This window comes from Synchiropus splendidus, chromosome 6 (assembly GCF_027744825.2).
Source record: "Synchiropus splendidus isolate RoL2022-P1 chromosome 6, RoL_Sspl_1.0, whole genome shotgun sequence".
Classification (NCBI taxonomy): Eukaryota; Metazoa; Chordata; class Actinopteri; order Syngnathiformes; family Callionymidae; genus Synchiropus; species Synchiropus splendidus.
The window spans coordinates 16959677-16971953 of record NC_071339.1 but is presented as its reverse complement, the minus strand read 5'-3'; the positions used below and the strand labels follow the sequence as shown (position 1 = coordinate 16971953).

The window sequence follows — 12277 nt, the reverse complement described above, 5'->3', positions numbered from 1 at the left end:
TGCTCCTGAACGAATCGTCACGTTCAGGTGAAGAGTGGAAAACGAGAAGATCCCGTTTGTCGACGTGATTCGTTCCACCATCCTCGCTTCGGAACCCGCGGAAAAGAGACAAGTAGACCGACAGTCGACGACCTTTATTAAATTCAACTTCCAAAAAAATCACCACGACAAAGTCGTAGCAAAAAAATAAAACAAAAAACCTCCATTGTTAATATAAAACTCACAGATGGACAGTATTTGTTCCAAACAATTGTTCCTCTTGTTCAATTTACATTTACAAAGCATTAATAAGGAGCTGATTTCCCCACAAACTTAAAATATGGTTTGTTTGTTTTTTAAATCAGATCAGTGAAGCACACACAAACATGGGCACCAACTGGCTGCACTATTATTGAACAGATAGAAACACAGAAAAACAGATCACTTGAAAGTTTTAGGCTTTCGGAACACAACAAAATATCAGAAACAGTTGAAGCTATTGAAATATATTCCTGCGGTTATTGGAACGAAAACATACAAACCTACTTTTACATTCTTCTATCATTCGATTATTGAGCTCCAATATTAACAGTAGTTTTGAGGCTGTCTGTGCAAAAATCCAGAGCCTTGAATGTCGCTGGAGAGTCAGGTGTAGAAGGGCTGACTCAAGTGTGAATACCCTGTTGCACTAAAAGATTTGAACTATGTACACTATATACATAAAAACTATGGTATCGCTGCTTTGTGCGTCTTCTATTGTGCTTGCACTAGATTTATTTCATGGACGAAGAAAAGCCCCTCAAACAATTTTCAAAAGTCGGTGACATTTGATTATATTTAAGACACCTGTTTCATGTGATGTCTGTCGAGCAAATGCATTAGTGAACTCAGAAGTTGCCTTTTCTTCCCCAGAAACACAAAAAATATTTAAGACAAAAAAACACTACACAACAGCTGAAAGCATTTATAAGAAAACTATCCTTTTCAAGTGATATTTGATGACTAATATACTTCATGCATTCATCAGTCCATATCCAACATTAACTAGTGGGAGTCTGTTCAGTTGAAAGAGGCACTGTGAAATCCTCTGAACCTATAGACAAATGATGAAGTAACATTGCGAGCCAAGAGGAACTGAACTGGTTTAAGGCTTCGTTGAGTGGTTCAGCCTTGAGCTGGGTCTTCTCACAAACGTCTCTGCAGGATGTCCAGTGTTACCAAAGGTGAGTCACAGTACGAAAACCTGTCCAACTCTCCGTCAACTACGTGGCAAACTGTTGATAAAACACCAGCTTGACTCTCTCTATGTGGTGGCACAGCTTGATTGCCGGTCCCAGCTTCAGATCCATGCACTCCTGCACCGTCGGCAGGTTCAGCAGGAGCAGCGCCTGCCCGTCGATCTCCTGTAGAGGGAGGGAGAATTACACCAGTAAACCGCAGCTGAACACAAGATACGGATGGAAGCGGAAATCCGTCAGGCTCTTACTTGATCCATGAAAATGCGAGCGAGAGGGGCGCAGTCGGTGGTCCTGATGAAACGAACCACATCTGTGACGCTCCACTCCAGGGGGCTCGTGTCCAAACACAGCTTCTGAGGGGGCTCGGGCTTTGAGGTCTGCATCCGACAACAAACAAGTCACTTGTGATTGAGATAGAGAACATTATTGAGTTAAGTTCACCGCATGTGTGATGGTAATTTGCTCCACAGAGACCTGGACCAGGCTTGGAATCTGTTTATAAACCTACCCTTTTTTCATGTTTTAAAACCTCTTTACCGTCACCTGTGGCCCATAGAGTTCAGGGCTCACAGAATCTTTGACCAAAAGACCCAAATTTAGAAGCCCAATGGTCAACAATGGAAAAGATCAATGGCTCAACCATCACTCCCTGGACTCTGACCCAAAGTCTAACTCTCATCTCACACGCTGTGGTTCCTGGAGCGTCCTGTCTCGACCGGATCAGGACATTCTTTCAGGAGATCCACACAGGCCTGTCTAGTGAGACAGGCATATAAGATGTGACCTGCCAACACCTGAGTGTGTTGAACGCAAAACAAACACACCTGATCCTCGCCACCTCTGTGACCTTCTCTGGGTACTTCTTTTAAACGACTGCTAACAAAAAGGATGGAGGTTGTAGCAATGGAGCACAAAACATAGGCTCTCACGCAAGTCAGTGAGACTCCACGTGCCTCTGAGCCACATCTCCACACCAATTCTAGACACTAGTGGTCTGGAATTGGTGTGGAGATCTGACTCCAGGAATCCTTCTCATTGGCTTCACAAGCTGAGACATTTCACCCCACGTCCACAGTCTCCATACTCACCTTTGGCGAAGGAGGTCGATTCTCATCGTCGGAGAAGGAGGGCGAGTGAGGCTTCCTGCGCCGGCGCGTGGGCCGAGGGGTCGCCGGCGGGGAGGGGGAGGGCGTGGCAGGTTGAGACTTCCCCACTGACTGTTCAGAGTCGTCCTGAAGGTCATCCTGCAGCTCAGATCCAGAGTCTTCGCTGAGAGAGTCATCCTCGTCCAGATCTTCTTCATCTCCGCTGCCCTGGAGCAACACAGAGGATCAATAACATTCAAACCCCTCACTCTGGTGAGCGTCAGCTACCTGAGGAGATCCAGCAGGTGTGTTGTCGACTGAAGCAGACGAGCGTCTCTTCTTGTGGACGAAGAGCTGCTTCCTCCTCTTCCTCTTCCTCCCTCTCCTCTTCACACCTCCCTCCAGGTTCGAGTGACCTCCGGGAGGACGGCCCACCCGTTTGCTCTTCTTCTTGCCGTAGTAATACGCTGCAGGCGAGAGTTGAATGAATGAGATGGAGTGGAGAGCCAAAACAACCAGGAAGTAACAGAAGAATCCACATCCTCACGAGGCAAACATCTTACTGTATTTGGTCTTGGTGAGGACGGAGCAGTTCTCAGAGCAGCGCTCCAGCACCATGCCGGGTCCAAACAGGTTCGGGCAGCACTCCAGTTTGATGCAGGTTTTCCTGCAGAAGTCGGCCACACGGTCAGCGGTGCGGACGATCTCCACCGTGGCGCGGTAGCTCTTCCCCTTGTACCTGAGCGGGAGAGATTGAAACCTTCACTGTGGAGGGGGTCCAAACACGTATGCCGCTCAAATCTGTTTTCGATAAAGATGACATTATAATGACGTCACATAAAAGTGAACAAGAACTACAGTGTGCGCAGCAGAGAATACTGGAGCAGCGGAAGCTGGGCGCCTCCAAGATGATGGAGAAGAACAAGGAGAAGGGAAGATCTTCTGAGGGGACGCAAGTGCCTCAAGTGTGTGCTCCAAAAGCACATTTTCATTGATTCTTCAGCCATGAGAAAATGAAGAATCATTTTCAAGTTATTCCAGGCCAAAGTCCATTAACTCTCTCAGCCAGCTTTCAACTGTCCCCGGCCGCAAGGAGGGTTTACAGGCTCTAGACTCACTTGGCTTTGAGGGTCTCTCCGTAGCCCTGCCAGCGGCTCTCCTGGTCCAGCTGCAGCTCCCGCAGCACTCGACTCGGCTTGTATGCCGAGTTGATGAGCAGAGTCAGGACCTGGTTACAGAACACAGAGGATAAACAGCTTGGTGACACATGGGCTCACGTAGAGTGCTACCAGAGACGTCAGAGAGAATCCATCATGTGATGATGTCAGGTCAGAAACTAGTGACAAATATGATTCTACAAACTGACCGGGCTTGGTACGTACATCATTCATCAATCAGATGAATGATTTGACCTTCGATGACCTCCATGAAACAACCTCTGACTTGACTCTTTTCGTCAGCTCACCTCTTTGAGCACAAGAACGCAGTTTCCGGGGCCGATGAACTGCGGCAGCTCTGCGATGCGTCCCTTGTTGAGGTACGGTCCAGAGAAGCAGCGGTGGTTGAAGTAGATCTTGGGGCAGCAGTATTTCCCGTTCCCTTGACCTGTGTACGGGCGCCAGGTTAAAACACGGCAGCATCATGAGACCACGACACAATTACCAACAGAATTTGCAAGAAATTCCCAAAATGTGGTCTGAAACCATCATCCAGTGTTTCGCAGGGGGCAGCTGTCAAAGCAAAGAGACCAGGTGCTGCAGGTCAACTGAGAGTAATCCTTTCCACTTGTCCTGGGTCTGCCCGGGCCTCCTAGGTGAACGTCTCACTAGTCCATGACACCTGGATTCATATATTTTCCGAGTCGCCAAGTCTCGACATCATGGAAACACTCACCCATGTCTGACTGGTTGGCGGTCTGCTGCTTGACGGCGTCAGGTGATGTGGACTTGGGCGGAGCCCTGCTGCAGACAACAGAAACATCACATCTGATTCTTTCCCTTCCGATCAACCAGAGGCGGAACACTCACTGTTTTTCTGGTTGCACGACGGCGACCTTTCGCTCCTTCTCCACTGACATCAGATAATAAGAGGTCATCACTCATCCACCAGGTGAAGAGTTGAGTGTTAAGTCGGGTCACTCACCTGGTGGCTTGATGGGGTGGACCAGTGGGTATCCGTTGGTCTCGCACCAGCTCACAGGAAAGATGTCCAGAGAGTCCACATGAACTATGACCTCTGGCATGGGCTGCTTCAGCCCTGGAGGTGAACACATGAATGCATTTAATAAGAGAAACAAATCATGGCGCCATCTTCTAACAGACCTTCCAGACTGAGCCAGACGTATGGCCCTTTGACCCGCGTGACTGAGGCCACGTGGATATTCTCGGGCGACAGCGGGTTCACCGCCTCCAGCTTCATGGACTCTTTAAAACTGTGATCACTTTGCTCCTGGAAAAGAAAAGTTCTGAGTCTACCAAGTGACACCAGCACAATGCGGCGCGAGGAGCAAGAGGACTCACAGTTGGGAAGCAGTGCTGAGGAGCAGCTTCGGCCTCACTCCGCTTCAGGTAGTCAGCCCAGTCGAAGTCCAGACCCTGGAACCCTGCATGGCGTGGAGGTTAGAGAGTGACCAGTGAGAGTTTGGGGATTTGGCTCACCTGGAGGAGGGCTGAGAGGGAGTCCGTTTTTAAGACCCCACTGAGCGGGAAATAGCCCGGGGCTGTCTCTGTGACACAGGAAGGATCGTCCGGTTCCTTCTGACTCTTCGAGACCGCAGAGGTCGTCCATGGTCACCAGGAAGTGCTGCTCATTAAACACCTGAGGAGGGAGACAGTAACCACCAGATTACTTGAGTGCTCCGGTCCGTGGTCTTCATGTCAAAACTTGTACAGTTCGTCCCAAACTGACAAAAGACTCAGCTCAGAAACAGCTGGACAAATAAAAACTTACAACCCCCCTCGACCAGTGCCTTTTGGCCATCACCCCTAAGTAGGCAACAAAGTCCACTTGAGGAGGCATTCCTGACCGCTAACAGGAAACCTTGTGGCATGTCCTCACCTCACGGTTTGTGTGGACTCACGACACAACCACTAAGGCATCTAATAGTGTTATTAGCTATAAATGTCTTCCTTTCCTGAGATCTAGCCATTAGCACAGCAATGCTAACTGCCCTGATGTTTTCTCCTTCTCACCTCCTTGCTGCATGAGAAAGCAAGCAAGTCACATCTGAAGTTATCTGTGGCGTATTAGCATGAGGTTACCTTGGTGATGGTTGCTGGTCTGATGGAGATGGGAGCGTTGGGGTCGAGGGCCTCCAGCTTCATCCCTTCCTTAAAACAATGAGTCGCGATCGCAGTCCGTTCCTGAGACGCACACAGTGTCACGAAGCAAACGACGAAGGCCATCACATTGAACCGAGGAGGAGAATCGCACCTTTGTTAGCGCTGCAGTCAGATCTTCATCCTCAGGCAGGTCAGTGATCCGCTGCTTCACCTCCTCCCACTCCTCTTCTGTCCGCAGGCCCCGCAGCTCTGAAGCACACAGACACGCATCAGGCAGGAGCAACTTTGTGTTAGAGACGGAGAAAATCTTTTCTAAAACTCAAGTTTCAAATGAATGGTGTGTCCAGTTTTAGTGCTCTATTGACTCCAGTAGGTAACAATGGCTTCACACTGACCTGGGGGGGGCCTCAGTGCGCAACCGTGCTCTTTGGCCCAGCCTGGGGCGTGCAGGCGCGGGTGCAGGTAGAAGAGCCAGAGAGTGGCTGGCGCGTCCGGGAGTTCCTCCGTGCCAAGCAACCGCAGCTTCAGCCGGCCCCCGACGTTCTCCTCTACCTCGGCAGCCCAGGCAAGACCGGGGTCTGCCTGGTCCTGGAGCTCCACATAGCAGCCGGCGCACAACAGCTCCGCTGGGTCTCTGCCGGGCCGCGGCTGGAAGAGAGGGAGGAGTGCATCTCAAACGGCTGTAGATCAATGACACTTGGCTCAGTTCAGAACAAACAACTGGCTTACAACCGGATATTGAAATCTGATTTAAACATTTACAATCACACAAGGTGGCCATGCTGAGGCTCGGGGGCTATGTGAGGTCTTTTCCATGTCAATGAGGTGATACTGAAAACCAAACATGGTGCACCAGCTACTGCTTTCTACCCTGGTTTATTTTAAAAGAAGATCAACTATGTGCCTTTGTATTTGTTCCAACAATATTTTTCAATTTCATTTTCATATTGTGTTTCAAAATATTATTTGTATTATTCATTTATAAAAAACATAATAAATGACAACAACAATAGTGCCCTTGAACAGTTTCATCTAAAGCCGTCATAAGTATTTTGTGTTCTTTTTAAAACTATGTTTCAAATCTGTAAAACAAAACTGACCACAGGGGACACTATTTTCATTAGAACTAATCTGAGAGAACCAGGATCCCCTTTAGAGTTTCAGCCATGTCATCAGTGTTGTGCTTCACATGCGCTCAGACGACCGGTGCACAATATGCGGGAGCATATCTCTTAAACCCTCTCTTCATCTCACCAGCTCCAGCAGGTTGGCAGGAGCGCCGCAGTCCTCTGCCAAAGCTTTCTCCAGCATCGACTCCCATTCCGGGTTCTTCTCCCGAACACCTGTGGCGTTACACACAGTTGATGACGACACAAATGAAGCCTGTCTACACGCTGATGTGACTTTAACATTCAAATTCGCAGAGTCAAAAAGGTTCTTTACCCTCTGGAGGTCTCATGGCCTTGCCCTGCTCTCGGCTCCAGCCTAGAGGATGGAGGTCGGCGGTCATGATGTCACACCAGAAGTCGGCGCGTCGGTCGTCGTGGTAACCCTCATAGCGCAGCAGCAGCAGCTGGCCACACGTGGTGATGATGTTGGCTACCCAGTACGGGGCGTCTGCCTCGGAGCGCACGCACACCTCTAGCTTCATCCCCGGGGTGAGCCCGGTCTGCAGGCCCTGGTCCACCTGTGACCACGACACAAGAGCTTTACTCCAGTGTTGAGTTCCTCAACAGTTTCCCCTGGACAAGTGAAAACGCTCCCCTCACTTGGGGGCGATAGAACACAGCGTGACAAGAGCACCCACATGTTTGAAAGCGTGATGGGGCACCGACGTTGCGCCGCTCTCGTCCAGGTAGTCGTCCCAGTTGAAGTCAGACACGTCCTGAGCAGAATCTCCGTCTGGAAAAAACACACGTCTCATTGCTGAACCGGCTCATGGAGGATTCATGCGGCTCTAATGTTCTCACCAGACTCCAGCGGCTCCGGCTTCATGGTGGTGCCCGCTCCAGGCCCAGACTAGGAGCTGAGAAGAAGAACATTGACAGGATCAATAGCCCGCGACCAAACTGAGGTCACATGATGCATGATGTTGACAAACAGGAAAAAAAAAAACACTTGAACACACACAATATTGCTGCACAATATAAACATGTAGTCATGAACAAACATGAACTCAGTGACACAAACAAAGTCACACATATTTACGCATAAAAAAACACAACGATAGAGACGCACAAGCAGACATCACAATGCCCACAAACACTGGGACACAACTAACCCACACCTTCAGACAACAGGTTCTGGGATACATCTACACCAGAATCTGAGTGAAGCTTTGTGTTGCGCGTCATTAACCGCAGTAGTTCAGTTCCTGATCACTCGAGTCTCAGTCTCTTGAAGTGAGGTCCCCGACAGATGTGGACTTTGACTCTCTGTCATCGTGACACATCAGATCAGTTGAGTAAAGAAGAGGAGTGAGCGCGACACCAGGACGCTCCTCCATTCTCTCGGCCTGTCAACTCGTCTTTGTCACTTCTGACGTCTCTATTAAGTCCCTAGACGGCATCAGAAGCGACCTCCCCCACGACCACCGGGCTGCTGCCCCGACCCTGGTGCTCCTGCAGGATTGGCGCCCCCTTTCACTGGCGACCCCTCTGTGCCCGCGGCCCCCTCCTTTGAACACACAGTGACACACAGCAGAGAGCCTCATTGTCTGGGGGTCACGGAGGGGGAGAGGGGGCCAACTGACTTCATACATCCCGGGCTGATCCACAAAGTTCGATCTCGCTCCTCATCAGACGGTTTCTGCTCTCACAACTTCATCATCGCTCCCTCAGATCCACGCTCAGCTCAGTGCCGCTGGTCTGCGCACACAGGAAGACCAACCACTTCCCTGTCGCTTCTGATTCTGAGAAACTCTGCTGACAGAAACTAAAGCTGAACTGAAACAAGCGGCACTGTATGTTGCTGTTGTACGTGTACAATGACAAAACAGATTTTTAATGAAATTTTAAGGAGCTCGAGAACCATAGAGAAACCTTAAATATGGGTGATAGTGAGTCAACCACACCAGTTGGAAACGCTCACATAACTGACCATGGATCAATTCAAGCAAGTGTCAAATTCTAAAAGGGCGGAATCCTCTACAGAAAAAGAAAAATGAAGGAAAAGCACCACAAAAGAAACATGAAATCCTGTGCAATGTTTTACAAGACCGGCGAGGCAGAATAATGTAACAGAAGATATTTTTATCCAGGCACCAGCAGAGGTGGACATACATTCATCGTTGTATTCGAGTGCACAACACATTTCACATGAGATGAATGAAGACAAAATGATGGCAGTTCTGTCTCCTTATGTTCCCCATTTGGCCACAGAAATTAATATATACAATTAATGTTTCTGATTCATCTGGTTTCAAGATCAAAAACAAATCCAACAATATACAGAAATATTCCAGGCGTATCAACAGGGGCAGAGATCATCCCTCACTGTCCTTGTGCTCTGTAAGAGAGGGCTAGCGGAAGCATGCGGACGCTAGCGCAGAGGTCGAGATAAGTCGCAGAAGGGCCACGATCACGTTGTTCACCACAACACACCTCATTCAACATAACAGAACAAAACAACCGCTCTGCTGAGCACAGCATTTGATGCAAGCAATCAAGCCAACACCGGTGGACGCAAAGAGCCAGCGAGCACTTGTTTAGCTTGCTAACATTCAAGTGACTCATTATTACTTTTGAAAATGTGACCCACAAAATATAATATTTGACTCTCATGTTGTTTTATTATTTTGACATGTAAAGTGTAGAAATTTATGTATTTTCAATTCTGAAGTTTATTTAATCTTTTATTTACTTCCTTTATTTGTAGATGCTATAAAATCGGTGAGTTGATAAAACACTGAAGGCTGTTGGTTATATGAAAAACAAAATCCACAGCTCAGGCTTGTCGGAGACCTTCATCTCATCAGGGTCATAAAGGGAAAAAAAACAAGATTAATCTGAATCGAGTTTCCTCTGTATGGCCTGAGATCATTCCTAAAATACCTGAATCAATTGTTCAGTATGAAGGTAAACACAAGTATTCCTTGTAATCGACTCGAGCGATGGACGTTACAAAGGCACCCGTCCAAGCAGAGCTGTCGCTGGAGCTTCATTTGACTTAACAGAAATGATTTCATTGCTAACACAACTTTAGCTATTATTTGACAGTTTGACGTCTTTAGTTAGTTCCGTGTTGAATCAGAACCTGAAGTGAACCTCTCCACCCACAGCAGATGGAAGCAGGAATACGGCAGCAGGAGGTTTATAACGTCGTGTTGCAAACAAGTCAAGCGCCCTTTCAAGTCTTTTTCTGGTTGGTCTTTACACCAGCAGTCAGTAAAGCAAGGCACCGTTACAACCCAGTCTGGGTCTGTTTGAGCGGCTCCAAATGGAGATTGATAGTTTCATCAGCTGAGACCAGAACAGTGTCGGCCATTATTGTAGTCCTTGTCGCACACTTTCAACGTAAAATATGAAATACAAAGATATTTGGATTAGCAGCTACTGCGTGAGTTTATGCCATCAAACTGGTAAAGAAAGAAACAAAACGCAATCTCTAAAGTTACTTGGGAGACATCAATACTCCATGTTAAGACACTCACTATTGGCCCCTCACGATCTTTATTGCAGCGACTCTTATGTTTTTACCCACGACTTCAAACCGACTGACTTTAATTGTTCAAATAATAAATCAAAGCCAGTACTGTGAGACATAAAACATTTCAGAGCTTGTCATATAAATGAAACATTTAAAGACTTGATCTTCTCTTTCTTCATTCTGATCAAATAAAAGTTGACAGTTTGTTGACATGCAGCATGTCGCTTTTAAGAGAAGATTTCCTCACACAATACTATAGAGGCAGGTTTACTAACCAAGATTACGAATCCAGGTTTGGTCTCTGGAAACTTTCTATTCTAACTTCTTAGATGAATGGCACTACAATATGTAGTAAAAGGATAGCTTTGTGTGTAATTACCCAAATAAGAATGAAACTTTCTCCTGCTGATTGACTGATTTTTCTTGAAAGAATTCTTTTTGTCAACACTTTATATTGGGGAACAATTAATAACTTACTTGTTTACAGTCAATAATCAGTAATTATGTTGAGTAAAATGCAGTCAGGCTTAACAAGACACAAATAAGTACTTTATATTATTAATTACAGGCTAATATGCGGCTAATACACACACGAATAAGTACTTTATTAATGATAATATATGTTGCCTAATCTTAAGTGTGACCTCCTTTCTAACCCTGGCTCCTTGGCTCTTAGGTTAGATGACATTAGATTGCCTTTATTCTTCCCACAGTTGGGGAATTATTAAGTTTCTGATTCATTTATCCATTCTTAAAACACATTTTAACAGTTTGGCTTTTATCCAAGCACACGGCTGATCTCATCGATAATTTTATCTCCTCAGTTTTTAACTTTCATTGTTCCACAATTCAAGCCCATTCAGTGCATTTGATCAACACCTTTTGCAGATGTATTGGTTTTTTCTTTATTCTGGTTTTCACCAATATGCAGCACTTGGTGACGATATTGTGTTGTGTCGTACTAGATAAATAAACGTAGTGTTGTTTTCACCCGCTGGATTTTCTTTTATAAACGAAAAAAAATGGAAATGAGTGGCAATAAATAGTGAGTTTGGCCTGTTCGAACAAAATAAACAGGAAGAACAAGCAAAACCGACATGTGAGTGAGGAAATATTGTCAGAGAAGACTTATTTCCATCATACACGGGTCATAGATGAATGTTAAACGCAGGAGGAAGTGAGGCTGAGCTTGTGGTTCTGACGGCGAGTCCAGACTCTGGACACCAGAGTGGGACTCACGGTCCAGAGGACAAACTGGTCGCGATGAAAGTCGCCGTGAAGACAGAAAACCTCCCGGTTGTAGACATGTCCTCATACAGAGGCGATGACTTGAGCAACCACCGAGCACAAACAGGTCTGAGAGAAGACGGTGACTGGAGGGCAGCCGTCACGGAGCTTGATGTGGACCAGTGGACCGGCACCGAGCCCGGAGATGGGCCGTGATCGCGATGCAGCAGCTCAACTTTGGCTACGAAGCCGAGGCGCACGTTTTCAAACGGACAACTAACCAAGGCGCGTGCGGGCGTGCTCAACGGTCGACCCAGTGGACTCATGGAACCGAGTCCGAGCCAAGTTCCTGAACGTCACACGGCTGGAGCAGCAGGGCGCTCACACTCGACCATCTTTTTGAGAGCCAGGAAAAAAGACGAGCGCAGCACAGCGGCGCCCAACACCGACGACAAAACGCGACAAACACTCTCCGGCAGGTGAATATTTGGGGGACAAACGTCTTTCTTACCGTCAAGTAGTTTTTTCAAGTCGCTTTTGGATGCCGATCCTCTCCGCCTGCTCGCTATTAGCCACGCTAAGTTAGCATGAGTCAGCATTGAGCTTCCGGTTCTGCTTTTCAGACTAAAACGCCCGCGTGCTGCGCATCAACGCAGCGAGTCTTTTGTTATGGTAGCAGCATCTACCTCTGTTCCGGTATAGTGGCGGCGAATTCCTGTTAACTTTATGAACTTCTCATTCACGACCTCATTCCAATATGGCACAAGCGTGTAGCGCGCATGCGTTGCCGTCTCTGTGCCTCCGAGCCCGGCGACATTCT

The 12277-nt window shown here is 47.4% G+C and overlaps 1 protein-coding gene across 2 annotated transcripts; it reads right to left on the bottom strand.

The window, feature by feature from the left end:
- Positions 1 to 119: 119 nt before the first annotated feature.
- Positions 120 to 12043, bottom strand: sfmbt1 (Scm like with four mbt domains 1). 2 transcript variants are annotated; one of them, XM_053868085.1, is made up of 21 exons: positions 11969 to 12043; positions 7554 to 7609; positions 7391 to 7485; positions 7027 to 7270; positions 6838 to 6926; positions 5979 to 6231; positions 5735 to 5832; positions 5563 to 5664; positions 4960 to 5119; positions 4822 to 4904; positions 4624 to 4750; positions 4445 to 4558; positions 4330 to 4372; positions 4196 to 4263; positions 3768 to 3907; positions 3421 to 3530; positions 2866 to 3041; positions 2591 to 2769; positions 2306 to 2530; positions 1466 to 1594; positions 120 to 1382 (listed from the first exon to the last, which is right to left on the bottom strand). In XM_053868085.1, the coding sequence occupies exons 2-21, from the start codon at positions 7576 to 7578 to the stop codon at positions 1242 to 1244; spliced, it is 2601 nt and encodes an 866-aa protein (XP_053724060.1). In that variant the 5' UTR covers positions 7579 to 7609; positions 11969 to 12043; the 3' UTR covers positions 120 to 1241. The 2 variants fall into 2 exon arrangements, with proteins under 2 accessions (XP_053724060.1, XP_053724061.1); XM_053868086.1 differs by having other exon boundaries at positions 4196 to 4260.
- Positions 12044 to 12277: the final 234 nt, after the last annotated feature.

Excerpts from the sequence above, each read along its gene's own strand:
- sfmbt1 (XM_053868085.1), bottom strand. The coding sequence starts at position 7,578 with ATGAAGCCGGAGCCGCTGGAGTCTG. Across the intron at positions 7,486-7,553 it reads GCCGGAGCCGCTGGAGTCTG|ACGGAGATTCTGCTCAGGAC; the intron begins GTGAGAACATTA and ends TGTTTTTTCCAG. Across the intron at positions 3,531-3,767 it reads GCGTTCTTGTGCTCAAAGAG|GTCCTGACTCTGCTCATCAA; the intron begins GTGAGCTGACGA and ends TTCTGTAACCAG.